A 19,884-nucleotide genomic window follows, 5' to 3' on the forward strand; every position below is an offset into this window, starting at 1 on the left:
TATTTTTGTCGAGTGATTTATAATTTATTTGGTGGGATATTAGTTGGACATGGTTCAATCAGAAAAAAACAAAAACATTTAAAAAGTAACATGTACACTGTTATTAGCTTTAAGATATTTAGGATAAAGAAGACTAATCTAGATTCATTTTTACTTTATATGGTGGTTGTGAGACCAGTCAAATTGACTAACTCTTTATAGAGCTGGGGTAGAGAAAATGACAAACAAAATATAAAGTTTTAGCTTAAAAAATTTGAAGTTTACATAGGAGGTTTTATGGATAATGCAAATGAAATATGACAATTTACAGATGACATATATATGTGAAAATGGCTCGTTTGGGTTGAGAAAATGTATTATGTAGAGAAGCGAACAATGTTTCGACCTTCTTCAGTTATTGTCGGGTTCACAAAGAAAGAAAGAGGTAACTGAACGGAAGCTGACCATGTTTGAAAGGGGTTGTGTAACAGAGTGTCGGAATGTAGAGGGCATGCTTAGATGTTTTAATATATAATTTTATATTATTTTATTATTATTATTTATTATATTATTTTTTAATATGGGTATAAAGGTGTTCCTTTGTATTGGTTTATTTTGGGCTTGAGTTATTGTATAAGTAAGGCTTCTTTAATTTTGCATTTGTTTATGTTTGTTTCTTTATTTAGTATTTGAATGTTTTCTATGGTTATGTTGTGTTTATTTGACTTGCAGTGTTCGAAAATGTGTGAAGGTGACTTTTTATGTTCTTTGAATCTGGTTTCCATTTTTCCACTTGTTTCTCCAATATAGAAGTTGAGGCAGCTATCACATTATATTTTAAACATTTAAGCACGCCCTCTACATTCCGACACTCAGTTACACAACTCCTTTCAAACATGTCGATGATCAAACTGGTTTGATGATCAGCTGGTGTCTTGCTGGACAACTCGTCGAATCCTCCTGCTCAACACCATCAAAATTTTCTTGGGGCAACCACTTGAAATTCTCGTTCCGTATCCCTCAGGGTATTTTAAGAAATTTACAACAGCAGTTTTACTGTGCCCATTCTCACCAGCAATGGCACATTGTGAGAGACCTTGCTTTTGCAGCTCAACAATTCTGCCACGTTCAAACTCTGTCAACTTTGCCATGTTTTTACCCAATGTAACACAGGAGATGTTGACAATGCTAATGCTTGAACACAAATGACTAAATTTCATTACGTGTTTACCGATTAATGCTTCATTTCAGTATGGTCTTAAACTTTTGACCAGCTAGTATTTAGGCTGATTTTATAGTTTTCACATTTTCCCTTTTCTTATTTTCATCTTTCGAAGCTCAACTCAAGTAAGTAGTTGAGTCTAACAACACAAAATGCACATGTTTTCTTTATGTTTATTGGCCTTAAGATTTTGGCCAGCAGTGTATGTCTGATTTTCTAGTTTATGACTCCTTAAAGAAATAAAAGAGAAAGCTAGAGAAATTTGACTTTGTCATAGTAATATCTATCATAATGAGTAATTTACATTAAATTCTGTACTTAAAATATGGGTGATCAATAAATTGATAAAGGAAACACTTATTGAAGAAATTTCATGATATTCGTATTGGAGGAAATTGAGAATTTTTAAAAAATACAATCTTATAAAATAAAGAATGTAATACTTATACAGTAGTAAGTTTATGTTTATTAACTACAATTTAAGACCAAGTGCTTTGATAATAAAGTAATTTGATTAAGTTTTGAATGCAATTTTGTTAAATATTGTGACATGCACACTTTGATCTACCTTGTGAGAGATTTAAATTGAATAATGAACCTTGACACAAGTGTAAGACAAAATTAACAGTCTTTATTAAATATTAAACACAAACACAATGTTTATATTTACAACTGTCATACTATTGTTTGTAATGGCTATTGTCATATCATCTACCTGACTGACTTCAGTGTTGTTCCAGTCAAACTGTCAAATCCAAGATTCCTTAGTGCCAAAGAAATCTTGCATTTACTCAGCTTGATATGCATTACCACCTGACTGGTAATTTTCAGTAAATGTAGGTGTTACTGTAATTTCTGCATTCCTTATGAACTTCAATTATGGTGAACAGAGCACAGATAACTCATTGTGTTGCTTTTTTCTTAAGTTAAACACACAAACAATGTTGAATGTTTCTGCTGTCAACAACCTTATAGAAAATCACTTTAACCAATGCTCTTGATGGGCAGTAGCAGATATTAACTTGAGAGAAACAAAGAAACTAGGGAACTTGAAACAAGATCAGCTAATTAGTTTACTTCATTATGTGTTTTGTGAAACTTTTATACATATACAGGATAAATATTATAACACTACAAAAAGATAAAAACACATGACATGCTCATATACCACAAAACTGTAAAAAAAAAATGTTATTTACTCAAAGCTTTTGCAGGAGTTCTGACTAGTACCTTAACACAGAACCTTAAATTACTGCTTAAAATCACCTTATTTACCACAATATAAATTCTAATTTTTTTCCAGTATTTGAATTTTATTTACAGGTGTTTTCAATGCTCTGTTTTGTTAGTAACTAATCATACTCCTTAATGTGACATCATAAAATTGGTATTAATTAAGGCACTACAAAAAATGAGCAGTAACATACAAAGGTAACACTTGAAAAGCAAGGAATATATGATATGTAATGCATATATAATTTAAAGTAGTGATAGTTTCTGAGTAAAAATAAAGCTATTCTTTGAAAAATGGAAAGAGTGAATCTAAATTCATGTTTCTGCTTATTACTATCTTTAATTATCCTAGCCATCTAAAAAAATCAAAATACTGCCATTATGATTTCTCATGTTGTTTTCAATTAATTCAGTGTTGTTCAGGTCAGTTAATGTCATTACTCACAAAAATAATCAAATATTCAAAATTAGTGTAATTAGTTATTATTGTTTTGTTATTCCAAATGCCCATGTTTTATTGAAGAGTAATCAGTTAGCTGAATGCATTCAGCTAATTAGCCTGTAAGTAATTAGTTATCAAATTCCACAATCATTTTCTCTATATAAAATTAGCTAGTGAGGTTGCTAGCAGGTACAGGACAATACAATTTACATATGCTGAGCTCTTGGGATTGTGTTTGCATTTTATATGCACCCAAATATGCTAAGTCAATGAATATGGTGATGAGTAGAATGCAGTGATCTACATTTAAGCAGTGTAATATATGGATGTGTAGGCATTGATAAACTCTTAAATTGTAGTGAAAGAAAACTTTTTTATTTTAACTGTATATTCAATTACATATTTTTAGTGTCCTAATATTATCCATAAGACAAAATAAACTAAACTTTTGATACAAGCTGTTCATAGGCAACAAATTTTTAATAAGTTAATATAAACTCCCAAGTAAAACAACCTCCAATTTTCCATAAACAATGCATTACTTTTGGGTATTGGAACATCCGTATCACACCATTTTAAAATATTGTAGTTTATCTGTTACGCAGAGTATATTCGTTGAAAGAAAAGGTTTTGCTATTTGCACAAATTTACAAATGAACAAAAGAGGAATGCCTGATCATAATATGTTAGAACATAGGAATAAGAGGCCTATTGATCCTCTCTATGCTGGCATGGTAACTTTGTGTCACTCTTGTTTGGCTTCTAATTACTTTTAAAATATGTAATCTAATTACATGATATTTGGTACACACTTTAATAATATGTTGTTTGAGCTTGAAAAAATGCAGTTAGGTTTAGTTCTTATGTAATATTCTTATGTAATTTTCAGAAATATCATCATACACACTGCTCTTTAAAACCTTAAAGAATGGTTTGTTTTATCTTATAGTGTGACCAAAATCATGTAAATATTTACAATAAGATTAGTTTTCAATAACAGTATAATGTTTCTATTATTGTTCTGATAACTGCATATTCAGTTTCTTGTCTCTTAACACAGGCTCTTAGTACAAAGAAAATTATAACTTAAAATATGAAAGAAGCAAATATTACCAGATTTTATTACATGTTTTATATATATAAGATATATGTATATTTATTTATAGATAAGGAAGTTCTGTTTGAAGTATCAAATGCCTTTTAACTTGTATTATTTTAATCAGTTGTTCATATTTGTTATTTCTCTTTGCTTATTGAAGTAGTTATAAAGTTGTGAAAATAGCATAAAACAACAGATGAATTGTAAAAGCAATCATTATTAGAAACACAACTTAGGTTTTTATCCTAGGCCTACACTGATACAGGTGATATTTTTGTGATTGTTCTTTTGATCAAGCTCAGTTTCTCTCTAATAATTATTGTTTGTTTTTAATAATTAAGAAGTCTTTTACTAAAGTGCACACAAAAAAACTTTTCTGTCATCTGAAAGTTTGTGTTTACAGGTCTCTTACCTCTTTTTTTTTTTTCCATGGGATCCAACTCTTTGGTGAGCATTTCCACATAGAAACCAATTTAACTGTACTTACTATCAGTTGCAACAAGCTATGTAGAAATGAGGTGTACCATCAGACCTGGACTCAGCAGATAGCCCAAGGTGGCTTTGCTATAAGAAAAAACACCATCAGATCATTTAGGAGCTTCCTGAATGGTATTACCAATTTGTGCTTGACCAACACTCCTTGTCAATCATGAGTAAAGCTTAAAAGGATCCTACCCATTTCTACCAGTCATTGGATTGAATAAATCTAGGTTGGTTTGTTTTTAAAATTGTAGGGAAGTTGGTTCACCTATTGCATTGTTTTCATAGCTCTGTTCCTTAGAAGGACACCCCAGTGCACATTACTCTCCCAGATTCTGCTGGTGGAGCTAGGGGAGTCCTTATCACGCCCAGTTTCCAATCACTGAGGTGGTAGACAGAAGCTTTTCCTCCAGAGTGTTTGAGTGAGTTTCCCCCATTCTTGGAGTAGAGAGTAAAGTTGGGCCCTTCTACTTGGGCCCCTGAATGTTTTTCAGATGTTTGTAGGAGTGACACCAGTTTCGGGTGCTTGACCCTTCATTTTAATCAATATCAATTTAATATATAATCTTCTCATTTAATATATACTGTCTTCTCATAATTTCAAATGAAAAGCACCCACATCCTGGGCCCTTGGTTGAGCACAGTGTTCTACATCTTCACCATAATTCTGGAAGCAAATGGAATTCTTGCTCAATTGAATGGGGAGTTAGGATGAATGTTTGTAGTTCCAGACTGGATGAGTACTGTTCCTATGGTTGAGTATGACATACACAGTCCTGTTATTCTGATTGTGGGGTGTTGCCTTTTGAATGTCTTCAGGTTAAGAAGAAAGTTGAGTATGGTATACATGATTCCATCATTCTGAGCATGTTGTATTACCTTTCAGACTTCTTCAGGTCGAGGAGAAGGTTTGTTCTCTTTGTTGTCACTTACCTTCTTCTTATGATTCTGGTGGTTTGGAACACTTCATTCCATGGCTACAAGTTGGGATCTGATAACATGTATATCTATATCTAACATTGCAGTCTAAACGTCCTAGTCACTTATATGGGATATAGGGACCAAGGCCTCTTAATTTCGGTTGTGATTTGTGGAACCTCAACTGTCTGGTTAGAGCTGGTCTGTGTATTATTTCCACCCTTGATGCACAAACTGTGCTCTGGGTGAAGAGCATATCTTTTTTGGATGTAGTGCAGTTTCTCCACTTGTGTACCATTATCTTGCTACACCCTTGATCTATACAGATGCCCTTTTATATGGATAATGCCCTTACTGGCTTCTTCCACCTTCTCAGTGTGGGATTTTAGCTGTAGTGTCAGTAGATGGTAAGTATGTATTGGAAGTTACAGTTTTCCAAATTGAAAATGTATTTCCAATAATACTTACCTCCACTGACACTATCTCACCATTCTTCTCCACTAAGAGTTGGTGTTAGTAACTGGGATGATGTCCATGTGGAAAAAGTGTTAAAATTATCTGAGTGAGGTGCTTACGTACAGTATCAAAATAGGTAGTGCTGTGATGTAGGAAAGAGTATGTCTTCAGAGGCATTTGAATAGGGAATAAAAGACTAGAGCAAGTAAAAAAAAAATCCAATGCTCAGATGGACAAAGGTAAATATCATTAAAAATTTGTTTTGAATTTTGTAAAATATTTAATTTATGGTACTCATTTCTCTTTCTTCATAATTCTTTCAATTCTTGCTGTGTCCCTGACACTAGAAAGGGAGAAACACCATTATTTTCCAGTCTATAGAACTGTTCCATTCATCAATCAAATTTCATTGACTCTTTTGGAAAATTCAGCCTTCTTGCCATGTATCTTTGTGACACAATAAGCTTCTTAACTGATGTTTTTCCCACCAAGCCACTCTCTTTTATAAACCTCAAATGGTTCTTGAATTTGCAGAATCAATTCATTCCTTATGGGCTTTGGCATTGATTTCAGGAGAGGTTTTAGAAGTGATCAGCAGTGGAAGTTCTTTAATAATTTTGACTTCTTTGGACAACCCATCCCTGTAGAAACATTAAACTTGTGTAGCAAAAGTCTATTGTACTGCTCTTTTAAAATTTTAAGTTTTGCTACAATATAATTCTGAAGATCAATAACTATTGCATATTTTCACTTTCCAATTCAAGTTAATTTGGTAGCAAATACATTTTTTTAATGTTAATAATTCTAGATAATTCGAAAAAAATAGAATGTGATAGTCGATCAAATACATTAATGATCAGCATATTAGAGAGAGCCTAAGTTTAGTAACTGAATAGTATTTTGAAATATAAAACTAATATTTATTTTATTTATTTTAAGATAACCAATAAAGAATCTTTAAAGTTTTCTGAGATATTTTTATATTTGTTTCATATATATATATATATGTCTGTATCCATTGTAACTTGTATTAAAGATAAATTTATTGTATTAATATCGAATTTCTGTACTTATACTTTTGAACAGCGTTGTGTGTTAGAATTCTGTTTCAGATATGTATTTGTTGAATTCCCCCAGTAGCTAACATGAGAATATTCATAGTGCGTGTCACAAGAAAATTAGAAATATTTTGTTTTCATGATGTAATGTAGTGTCAATTGTATAAAAGTATTTCCATGATATAAAAATTAATATTTACACAGTTTTATGTGAATAGATACATATTTCAAATTGAATTTTGTAATGGCTTGTGAAATGTAATGCAATCAGATGTAAAACTCTGAAGTTTAATCTTTTCAAAGGTTCTGTATTTAAATATATTTAAATATTTATATACATAAAATCACAAAAGTATGAAAATTGTCACATGTGAATGAAGATTATGTCAGACAAGTTAAAGAACAATCAAATTATGTGTGTGTTGAGGTAAGTATAACAAGGTTCTATATCAAAATATGTATAAAAAAAATTACAAAAAAGACATGATTAAATTGTTACATGTAAATGAAGGTTGTGTCAGACAAATCAAAGAACAATCAAATTATATATGTGTGTTGGGGTAAGTATAACATTAGTATATTTCATTGTGTCTTCAGTTAATAAAAATATTTCAGCTAGTGTACACTATTCCATTTTTAATACACTAGATGGTATTGTACAAGATAAGAGTTCCATGTCAGGTTTTCCTCAATGGTAACAAAATTGCAATGTAAACCTTCTAATAACATTCAGTGGAAAAAATGTTCACACTATGAGCTACATATATTACACTTGATATGTTTGTGGTTCTTTCTTCTCTAAAGTTGTTATCTGCAAAGGTTATGGGGACAACACTTTGGTGGATTTCATTTAGTGATAAATTGTGATCTTATTTACTTTTGTTAGGGGCTTGCACATTCAGCTGTAGGGAAATTATAATATGATGGTCAATCCCACTATTCATTGGTAAAAGAGTTCACAGTGGATGGTGCTGACTTGTTGCCTTCCCTCCAGTCTTAAACTGCTAAATTATGGATGGCTAGTGCAAATAGCACTCATGTAGCTTTGTGCAAAATTCAAAAAACAAACAACAAAGTTAAATTAGTATTGTTTCAGTAACTTAACATTTTGGGACAACATGAGACTATTGGTCCATCTCAGCTGTTCCATCCTTTAAAACTATTTTAAAAAATCTTAAAGCCGATCAGGGAATGTATAATCCAGTGTGGTTGATTTTCCTGTGGATTTCTGTTTTGAATTGTGTATCAGTTCTAGTGATCTTGAGGTTAAGAAATGCTGTTTGGTTAGTTTTTTCCTGTTCACAAGTGAACTTAATGTTGGGGTGTATTGAATTAATGTGATTGAAAAACTAAGTGTGTGTTCTGTAGATGTGAATCATGCAATTGTATCATCAACATACCTGTACCAGTATAGTGGTGGGTGTAAAGCTGAATTGATCTCTTGAGATTCAATATGTGTCATAAAAATGTTGACTAGAACTGGTAATACAGGATTCCTCATACTTAGGCCATTTATTTGTAGGTAGTTTTGGTTGTTGAACATAAAGTTAGTTTTATGATAATTAATTCTATAAGGGTTGCTAATTGGTTACTATGGATGTGTATCAATTGGTTGGGGTCTTGGATATAAAGTTTTAAGGCTATGTTGCAGGCATCAGTTGTGGGGACTTCTGTGAAGAAGGAGAGGAGATTACATTGAAACTGGCCATTAAGGCTTATGATTTAGTTGATTAAGAATATATTTAAAGTTAAAAGAGTCTTTGAAAAAGGAGCCAGCTGATGCAATATATTTAGAAAATGCCCACGCTATATATTTACTAAGGCTGATTCCAATGATTCCTAGTCTGCTAAAATTTATTTTTGAATACAACTGTTCTCATTGTTAAGTATGAAAAACGATAGTGCATCAAATCACTTTATGGTTTTAAACACATAAGGTCCCCAGATTTGTTGGAGAGAAAACAGTTTGAGAGATTTCAACTTCTCATATGACAACCCTTCCATTTCAAGCACCATTCTAGTAACTCTTCTTTGAATCCTTTCAAACAGTTCATTGTAAGGTAAGGAGCTCAAGACTGAACACAATATTCCAAATATGACCTAAACAAAAAAATTATAACTTCTTTAGACTTGTATTCCATATTTTTCTAAATACAACCCAAAATCCTGTTTGCTCCACCTCTAGCAACAGCACATTGCTTGGATGGCTTTTGAAACTTATCAACTACTATACCAAAATTCCTTTCTTTCATGATATTGTTAATGTTATTCCCAACCAAATTATACTCATAATTTAAATTATGAGAACCTACATGCATTATCTTGCATTTATTATAATTTATATGCCTCTCGTGACCCAAGATGTGTCTTTATTTTGCAATTTGTTGAATATTAAAAGTTCAATCCATAAGTTCCCAAAGTTGGTGATTTTGGACATAACTGTTTGAGATAAGGTTTTCTTTGTTAAATAATAAATGTTTAAGTGAAATACGGTTTCCTTAATTCTTCATATTAGCTTGTACAAAGGTCTACCATCTTGGAGTAAATTCAATGTACGTCAATGAAGCCACATTCTCAGCATCATTAATTAATAAGCGGTTGCCAACCTTTCATGCTTCTGTTATCATTGTTTTATGTTTAGCTTTCAGTTGAGATATAAATGATTTCATCTGTGGTTTGGAAGGGAAGATTGAAGCATCACAATAGTCAGCAGTAGGATGAGCAGACCGAAACACTTTGCAAGCAGATACAGACATAATATTTTACTCAACTTACTGCACAATTTACACCAAGGTGGTTTTAAATGATTTCTCTAGTTGTAATTTGGAGAACTGTATGTTTCTTGTGCTTGGCCATTAAGCTCGTGATGCTCTGATGGATTTCAGTCACCTTTACCACTTCAAATCATTTTTTCCAGCCCCAACACTAAAAGAGTGTTAAAATTTCAGTTCAAATTTAGAAAAACCAGATAGGGTAGTTTTTTCTTCAACAAAAATATCCCTCACTGTCTCTTCAGGGGCCTGTTAAATCCTATTTGCCCAACTCATTAACACAGCAACATCCTATTTACAGCTAGCAACACCTATGACCTTAATAAATGTTGCATTTTTGTGCTTTTTCCACCCGGTTCCTCTGCATTTTAGGTATGAAGGATTATTGTTATTATTAATTCTGCACTGTAGTAACAGTAAAAGTTATATGTGTATATTTTGTTTTTACAGTAAGTTACATGTGCATATTTTATAATAACAGTATGTTACGTGTGTATATTTTATAATAACAGTATGTTACGTGTGTATATTTTATAGGAAAAGCAAAAGTTGTGTGTGGTTATTTGATACTAATAGTGACAGTAATGTGTATACTTTATTATAACTGAAAGTTATGTTTGTATTTTACAGTGAAAGTGTGTGAATTTCATAGTAATAAGAGTTGTTAGTATAATTAATGGCAGCAATAAAAGGTGTGCACTTATGTTTTATATTGTCATTATAAAGAAGTAAAAGAGGGTGAAAGTGTTTAAAGATTTGCATTACTTATTTTATAAAAGCTGAAAATAGAGAATTGGTTTGGTATTAATTCAGTTTAAAAGTTGCTTTTTTATATCTAAATAAAAAAATCTTATAGTTAAAGGAATTGGTGTTTGAGCATGTTTTAGACTATTTTAAAATGCATGTTCTAAATTAGTTAATTTTTCTTGTGTTTTTGATGGTTTAAAATGTGAAATTACTTTTTTAATAGAGTTCATAACTTATTAACAGCCAGACAGCATACAAATAACTAATAAGCCAACTGGAGAAACGTTTACAAGAAGAGCGAAAGCTTCGTAATTCTATTGAATCAACTCTTGCCTCAGAAAGCAAGGCTAAAAAAGCTGAAGAAGCAGCAGCAGCTCGTGCTGTATTGATGGCAGCAGCTAAGTGTGTGGTTTTGTTACACGTTGATAGAAATGTTTTGAATTCTGACAAGATCATGTTAAGTTACTCCTGCTGTGTTGGTGGCAGCAGCTAAGTGTGTGGTTTTGTTACACGTTGATAGAAATGTTTTGAATTCTGACAAGATCATGTTAAGTTACTCCTGCTGTGTTGGTGGCAGTAGCAAAGTAAAGTGGTTTTGTGACATGTTGGTAGAAATTATTTGAATTCTGATGCAGTAATGTTAAGTTACTTGTACTGTGTTTGGGGTCATAATGCTCTTGGTAGTAGAATCCTTTACCATTAATACACAAACCAGTATAAACTTGGCATAAGCTTAACTAAAGCTTCTTAAAAATATATTTTTGTGTTTGAATCAATGATATCATATAGGAGTAACTAGCATTTTCTTTACCAGAATTTAACACACAAGAGTTTGATTGTGAGGGTTAAACTGAAGGTGAGGTGAAGGAGACATGTAGTTGTAATTTATCTAATTTGAAATGTTTTCCACATCAAGTTAACAGTAGTGGAAAAATTTACCAAGTCATGTGTGCAAGAGAATATGAATATCTTAGCCAGATGTGTAATTTGTAATGTTAAGCTGACATTTCTTTCAGAATTTGAAAATTTTGTAAAAAAAAGTAAAAACTCGGAAGTGTACACATGTACTGTATCTGAAAGTACATTTTATGGGAAAGTGTAATATTTAAGAACTGACACTTTCCTGGTATGTCAGTGATAAATATAAATGATTTCTATCTACAGTAGAACTGACTGTACAAAATATTGTAAAAATTGACAGAGGGATTTAGAAAATGATGTTAAACAACTACGTTGTGAAGTAAAAGTCAGAGTAGACCAGTTGCGGCAAATAGAAAGAGAGGCACAGGTAAGTTTCTACTTTTTATTTGTCTAAGCTGTCTGTACTATAAGTTGAATACTTTATTTTGTAACCAAGTTTATAACTTAGTGGAACTGAAATTGGTTTTAAAGTATTATTTGGTGATGATTTGATCACACTTTGTTTTCTTATGAGACTTGCATGTGCTAAAGTTAGCATGAATAAAACATTTAAAATTTTTATTTCAAAGCTTGTTTTGTGGACTAAATTTCAGAGAAATAATTGTAGTACATAATGTTTTCTAACCATGCATATTGGTTACACTTTTAACAATACATAAAGTACTGGGAGGAACCTCAACTGAGCTGGTGGTAAGAAATATAAGCAAATGATTAAATATGTGTAACTATTGAGTTAAACTTTTGTATGACAGTATGGAGTAATTTAAAGCTGCTATATAAGCTCTTGAAGTGTTGTTTATCTTTTAGAGTGTAAAAATTTATAACTTTACTTTGGAAATGCATTTTTTTTCTTAATAAAATTTTGGATTTAACTACACACCACTGTCCAGATTGTTTTACTGTTCCTAATTTCAGTTTACAGAAACTTGATAAAGAAAATACTTGGACAACTTGTAAGCTTTGATGAAGAATAAACAAAAAAGTTTGATAATGAAAAATAAGGTTATAGCAGCAACAAGTATTTGATGTGTGTTTGTATGGTCACCTTGGTGTGACCTTGACAATTAGTGTAACTCATGATTAGAAACAGATTCATTCTGCAGTAATTGAAGTTTAATGATGAACAATAGAAGAATGGCAACAAAACACATTTATCTCTTGATCATTTTGGAATGTACATATTTCATCTTCAACAAGCAAATATACACAATATCTTAGCCAGATGTGTAATTTGTAATGTTAAGGTGACATTTCTTTCAGAAATTGAAAATTTTGTAAAAATGAAGACATATTTCATCTTCAAGCAAATATACACATCCCATAATGTTCAAGAGATAAATGTGTTTTGTTGCCATTCTTCTATTGTTCATCATTAAACTTCAATTACTGCAGAATGAATCTGTTTCTAATCATGAGTTACACTAATTGTCAAGGTCACACCAAGGTCGAACTATTAGAGATGAAGACTATATTTATGATAAGCAATCATATCTGCTTGTTGAGTTTGTATGTTCTATGTGTATGCAAGTCTCATCGTATCATGTATCAGGTGGTTGTTTGAGTCTTATGAATCAGGGAAGATTGGGCTATATCCTCTTTCATTGTTTTTTAAACTTAAAACCTGTATGTACACAAACCATGCTGTTTAACTGTGGTATATTTCATTACTCACTCCAATTTATGTGGTGATTCACTTGTTTGATTAGTTAGATCAATTATTCTTTTATAAATGAAAATGAGACATTTTAACGTCCACCATCAAGTTGCACTGTAAAAGATCTTCAAACATGGGATTACCATAGTCTGAAGTAAATATGTTCCGAGTTTTTTATTGCTACACACATGCATTTGGAAAGACAGATTTTCCAAAAAAAAAGTGAGGGAGTGACCACTTTTGTCCTTAATACAAATGAAGCTTCATCTGACCAAGTCTCTGTGTTATTTGACGATAGGCCATCTTGTTTCATTGTTTAACAGTGAACAATTATTTTAACATTTTTTTTCCATTGTTACCAAGCAATAAGTGTGGTTTAGCTGTTCTATTTCAGCAGAGGTCAAAGCTTGTTTTTATTAACATTATGGTTCATTATATTTTGGTAGTTTAAATCCATTATGTCAGATCTACTTTATTCGAGAAGTTCAGTTTTCAAGGACCACAAAATTAGGAGATGTGTGGGTTTGTCATGACAACATTCATTGTTCAACTGAAAATAAAACCAACTAGTGTGAATAAGTGTTATCTAGTCATCCTTAAGTATTTGTTGGATGTCCCTTTCTGAGTATATATTCAAAACCAAAGGGGTGGGTGGCTTTTTTTACTTTTAAACATGAAGAATACAGACTGCCAATTCTATAAATGACCATTTATGGTTCAGATTTTCAAGTAAACTATTTCTGTACCCCTGTAAAACCTTTAAATATTTTGTATCCTTTTTACAAATGTGATAAACATGGTATTTTCTTAATAAAGCTTGTGGGTAGCCTTCTTGAAGGAGTGGTATCAACAAAGATTGTTTCTGTAACTGATTGTTTAAAGTAATCTGTTGTTAGTCTATAAACACTGACAGTTTAAAGTGCATACAAGTACCAGTAACAGAAATTGTGAGTGTAAATCACTGATGACACAGAGGGAAGAGAAGTGATTTAATAGATTTGTAAAGTGAAGGAGACATAAAACTATCCCACTTGACTGACTGACTGGCTTCAAAAATACATAGGAATTGATTAGTATCTATTGAGATGCTTGAAGAGCATTACACAATACAGCAACCAGTAACTAGTCTCAAACTACATATCTTGGGCAGTAAAAGTATGGAGAAATCCTTGTAAGTCCCTGATGCTGTTTGTTTGACTGCAGTAGTACATACTTCTGTAGGATGTGTAGTGGGGTGGGGAATGTTATTGAAGCTGGTTAGGTATTTTAATTTCTATAGATTGGTTAAAAACTTTAGAGTGTACTTGACAGCTGGTGCAGATGCTGTCACTTCCCAATGCTGCATTTCTACCCTAATGGAGATGGATAAAGGATTCTCCAAGATGATAAAATGCAGAAATTCACTAGGCTACTGTTGTTCAAAATTGGTTCACCAAACATAATAGTGGATTGTCATCTTTCTTAGAAAGCTCAATCATATAAACACCAACCTATATGACCATCTTTAGGATGAACTTGAACAACATGTTGGGCATAGCTCTTCTGTGAACATCTTTTCTCTCTTTGTATCCTACAAAACTCGTTTTGAAGCTTCATGAAGTTTATGACATGCTAAGTCTATGCTAAAGGGTGATCTGTTACTAAGCAGAGGTCCTAATAAAGTAGCCAGGCAGTTTATGATTTAAATGTTACAGATTATAACAGAAATGTAAAATCACACTTAAGCAGTAATTGTATTTTTTCCTCCATGCAGAATAAAGCTTTTCATTTTGTTATTATAGATAGATTAATATATTTCTAGCTGTTGATAATACATTATATCAGAATTTTCATATAAACCTGACATCTTAGCCATGATGTTTATAATTAGTGATGCTCTTAGCAAGAACATGTGGAGAAGTATTGACTGAAAACATAGTGAATTAAGTATAGTTTTCTTGTGCAAAAGTAACTTACCATTTCTCTTTTTCAGTCTCTACAACAGTACAAAGACAATCAAAATGATACTGAAGTTTTAATGTCAGCTCTGTCCGTGATGCAGGACAAAAATATACACCTTGAGAACAGTCTGAGTGCAGAGACCTGTATAAAGCTAGATCTTTTTTGTGCATTGGGAGAAGCAAAACGACAGGTGGAGGTCACTCAGTGTAAGTTACCCATGATTGAGCACATTGGTTGATAATTTTGCTGATCCCATAGTGGCAAATATTAATGTGTTTTAGCAAATAACACTGTCTCTTCCTTTATTTTATCACTAATTGCATGTAGTTTTATATTGAAAGAAAAGAACTACAAATAAGTGTGATATACAAACACACATACATGATTAACTATGTGATGTTACACAGTTTTATGTTTTAAGAATGTTAATAACATAAAGAGGGATATAAGTAATAAAATTTGTTTGTTTCAGATGTATTTTGGAATATTTTTAGGTAATAATTTTTCTGGATGATAAAACAAACATAATTTACTCTTGCATAAAATGTTTAATTTAAATTTTTCTTACTGCAATTAAATTCTAGTTGTATGACATGCTCTGATAGTTTTCAAAAATAATTTTTTTGTATGTGATTGAAGTATCATACTAAAGTAATATAAAATTGTATATAATTATCTATATAGATCAGAACTAAAAAACTAACTTCTAACTTCATGAAACCAATCTTGCAGAAGCAATTGACTAGATGTACTTAGTCATAAACCAAAAGGAAACTGAAACCATAAGTTGATCCTTGTAATGTAATATACTGTTTGACAAGATTAGGAGATTTTGGTTTTTTCATAAGCTCATACATTGACAACAATGTCAAATAATCTTCACAGATGTAAAAAATCATTTGAAATTATTTTAAACATTAATACTAATGAAATAGAAGAAAACATCAATACTTCAAAAACACAATAGCAAAATTATGATGGACGGAAGATGTTTAATGTCTTATCTCTGGACATATTATTAACAATTTCAGCATTGCTCATCCAGAAGGAGAAAGAGATAGAAGAGTTAAAGTCCAAAGTGGCTGAGGTGATGGCTGTTATGCCACCAACTTTGACTTATGCAGTAGTTAGTCTGGAATCAGATATGGTGTCCTCCTCCATGCTGTACTCTCCCAAGTTCATGTCAGAGGATAAAGGCACCACATCTTTACTTGACCCTAATGCTTCCATTTATACCCCAAACATTGGTTCCTCGGAAATGTAAACAGTTGGCAGTGCTTTTAGCAAAACTTCTTTTCCTATTTTTTTCTTTTTGAGCCAATATAAGAGGAAGCCAATATTTTCAGATATAATTTTTTTTTTTTGCTTTTGGCTATTTAGCAGTAACAATTTACTTTAAAAAGCAGATTTAATCGTTGCTGAGAAGAAATGGGTTCTAGTGATTGTTACACACAACAAAAGCATTTATATAAAAGAAAAAATTCAGGCCACATACTGTATCATTGACTGTTCTGGTAAGTGTTGTTAAGAAATGTGCACTATCAAAATTTCTTTTTGTTATCCACCAACCTTTTACATAGTTCTTTTTAAAAAAGAAAGCATTATTTATGTTTAAAAAATATTGAGTAATAATAATAACGATTCTTTTAAGGCATTATTTCATTTAAATCTGTAACCTAAAAAGTAGTACATTGGTAACATTACAAACAAAATAGTGTTTCATTATATGTGGAACAAGTTTTTCAGTACTTCGTTTGAATCCTAATATTAATAGCTATTCAAAGAAGAAACTTGTATTGTTGATAGTATTTTAAGTTAATATTTAAATATTTTTGTGATTAATATTACATTAACAAATACATAAAATACTGTAGTAAATTAATATAGATCAGTGTGAGGTTTTTGCAGAAAGAAACATATTAAAATTTGTGGATAATAATACATTAAATCCAATATTGTTTGTTTAGTTTCAATCTTTTTTATTAATTTAAGTTATTTTAGTATCCTGCACAACAATTATAAAGGTTTTCTCATACAATTTATTTTGTATAATGAAACAGGTTTGGGTAACATTATCACTGGCATTAACCTTTTCCTTCTGTTCTTCAGATTAAGAATACTAAAACAGAGCTTGTATAGCTGAACACTGAATAGCTTTTGGTTTTTTTTTTCTGTTCAAATAAGTTATAGCGACTTGTTATGGTTTTCAGTGAATGAAGTCATTACAGTTGCACTTTGCAGATTTTAATCTGTATGTTTCTGGTAGAGAAAGTAATGTTTCATATTAGATATTTTTGAAGGAGTTGAAACAGATTATGGTTTCCTGGAATTTTGTGTATCTGTTTGCTACTGTTTCTTCAATTAGCATTTCCTTTTCAGAATATCAAAGTAAACTTGAAAACAAAAGTGTTTCACAAGTAAATGCTATAAATTATTAACAGAACTGAATCTAACAATCAACATCAAGTTGTACACTCCCTGGCTCTTTTCTAACTTCTCAAGTTTTTTTTTATACAATATTTGAGAGCAGAATGTAAATCACATAAGGAATTATATATCGGGAAAATTATCAATAAAATTAGTTGAAAAGATGTAATAATAGTTTGTGCAGAACAAATAATAAGAGTACCGGTGTCATTAATTAATATACAAGGTTGAGCATGACACAGTTTTATTAGAAAATTCTCTACAACCAGTGAAATCTCCCTTTTTTATCTGGTAAATAAACTTTTTTTTTGTTTTGTAAGGATCGTTTTCTAAGAAATAGTAAAATACCAAACATGCTTTTGATGTTGATTACTTTGTTGTTCAAATAGTTTAGCTACTTCTAAAAGCAATCATCAAGCTTCAAAGCTGTGTTAAATTTGTTAATGATTCTAAAAGAATTATCTTGAATATGGTTTTTGTGTACAGGCTTTCATAAACCAGTAATGTCATGTTTGTGTGCCATACCATATACCAAATTAATTAACATCATTGTTTGATATTTATGAACTTTAGTTTTAAGAATATAGAAGAAACATCCTGGGAGAGAAATTAAAATGCCAGAAAAGCTGTTGGATGTTCAAACAGTACATTGAGATGGTAGATAACACAAAAGAAATATGTTCTGTACAATCTGGTTTTGAACTTGTCAGCATGAAATTAGTTTAAGATGCTAAAAAATAACCTACTTTTGTTGCAATATATATATATAAGGCTGAAATATATTACTTACTGAAACTCAGATTTCTTTCAGTGTCTGGAGTTTCACTTCAGCATGTATACAAGTATTATCAACTTTAAATGCTTAGTTTACTTCATTACAACCATATTGCAATTCATTTTAGCATTTATCAGTTATGTTACATGTTGGCTTTTCATTTGGCTCTTGACATTTTTTGTTTCTTTTTTCCCAGTAAATACATTACTATTTTAGAATTTATATCTGTACTATAGATAATGTTTGTGACCATAAAGAACTAATTAAAATTGTCAACTAAAAGAAATTGTATCACCAAGATAAAACAATTTTCCTATTCATATTAGGTTTTGTCACATTTTGTTACTGGAAGCATTCAGATCTCTCAGTGATGAAAGTTATAAGAGGGTTTTTTCATGATCATTATGTTACCATTCTTATGGTTAAGAAGGGATTAGTGATGGATATTTTTCACTGTGTGCTGGTAAATGTTAAGATAATAACATTCAAATGTTTGCATGATAAAAATGGAATATTATAACTCTTTTCAAGTGAGATGAAAGTCACACCAATCATTGGATATTCTTTGCTGTTTGCCATTAGTATGATGATGGTGGTGTCTTAAAGAAATCCAGTTTCTAGAAGTATACTTGCTGATAGATATTCTGTACTGTTCACTGCTGTACACCTTTTTTTTGTTAATGTTTTATAGGGTGACATTGTCATCCTGTTTTCTGAAGCCAGGAAAATAAAACAATTATATTTCATGGAAATGAAGATCATATTTCATCCAGTTTTTTGTTACCATTCCAACTTAAAATGTTTTGTACACTCTTTGTATCAACTAAACTGGTCATAATTCAAGTTGGTATTAGAAAATTAAGATGAAAATTTAAAGAAGGTACTATAATTTTTAGAGATAATCTCTCTGCAAGATTAGTGTTACAAATTACAAGTTATCAACTATCGATTACACCCAAAAAGGATTTGCATTTTAAAAATAATAATTTAAACTAACTTACAATCAAAACAAGCTGCCTACTCAGAGAAAAACTAAAAACAACAGCGTGGTAATGAGTATAGCTAATTAAACACATTTTTGTTACACTGTAAGATTAAAATGCATTGTTTTATTAATTGGGTGCCTTCTCTGTTAAATGTTATTTACAACTGTAAACCTTAGTTTGGCAAACCTAGAAGGTTTAGGTAAGTCCAAAATATGTGTACAAAGATAATCATAAAAACAACAATATTTATAATAAAAGTATAATAAAATACACATTCTAACCAATACATTTAATGAAAGTAACTCGAAGGAAAGGATAGAATATATATATATATATATATATATGTATCACTTACAGAGCACTATTAGCATTGAGTAAGACTTTCTCTTTTTAATATCAGTTTTGATTCCCTGTGGTTCAACAGCATATCTGTTGACTTAATATGATGAAAATCAGTTTTTGGTTACCTATGGTGAGTAGAGCATAGATAGCTCAAAATGCAGCTTTGTGTTAAGCAACAACAATATTAAAAAGTTTAAAGGAGGTCTAACTCGTATACAAATAAGAAGAAATAACACCAGTTTGATATTTTCATAATTTTCTGACATTTGTACAAACTGAAGGTATAAAAAACATCTTGTTAAATTTAACATGGGTGTCATCAGATTAATGAGATTTCAATTTTTTTCTGAGAAAAACCATCATAGAGGTACAGGTGAGGAAGAGGAAAAAGGTGGTTGTTGTCGGTTATAATTAATAGCTTCTTGTGTAAAAC

The 19,884-nt window shown here is 31.1% G+C and overlaps 1 protein-coding gene across 8 annotated transcripts in view; it reads left to right on the forward strand.

Moving 5' to 3' along the window:
- LOC143235136 (macoilin-1-like) overlaps window positions 1-18,875 on the forward strand; it is a 32,694-nt gene extending 13,819 nt beyond the window's left edge. For 3 of the 8 annotated variants that reach the window (XM_076472985.1, XM_076472984.1, XM_076472991.1), the window contains 2 exons: window positions 14,953-15,127; window positions 15,953-18,875. In XM_076472985.1, coding sequence (XP_076329100.1) covers window positions 14,953-15,127; window positions 15,953-16,185 — 408 coding nt within the window. In that variant the 3' untranslated portion in view covers window positions 16,186-18,875. Of the gene's footprint in view, window positions 1-1,614; window positions 11,694-14,952; window positions 15,128-15,952 lie in introns of those variants that run through there. The other 5 variants (XM_076472988.1, XM_076472987.1, XM_076472989.1 and 2 more) reach the window with 5 other exon arrangements.
- Window positions 18,876-19,884: the final 1,009 nt, after the last annotated feature.

Source organism: Tachypleus tridentatus, chromosome 12 (genome assembly GCF_004210375.1).
Source record: "Tachypleus tridentatus isolate NWPU-2018 chromosome 12, ASM421037v1, whole genome shotgun sequence".
NCBI lineage: Eukaryota > Metazoa > Arthropoda > Merostomata > Xiphosura > Limulidae > Tachypleus > Tachypleus tridentatus.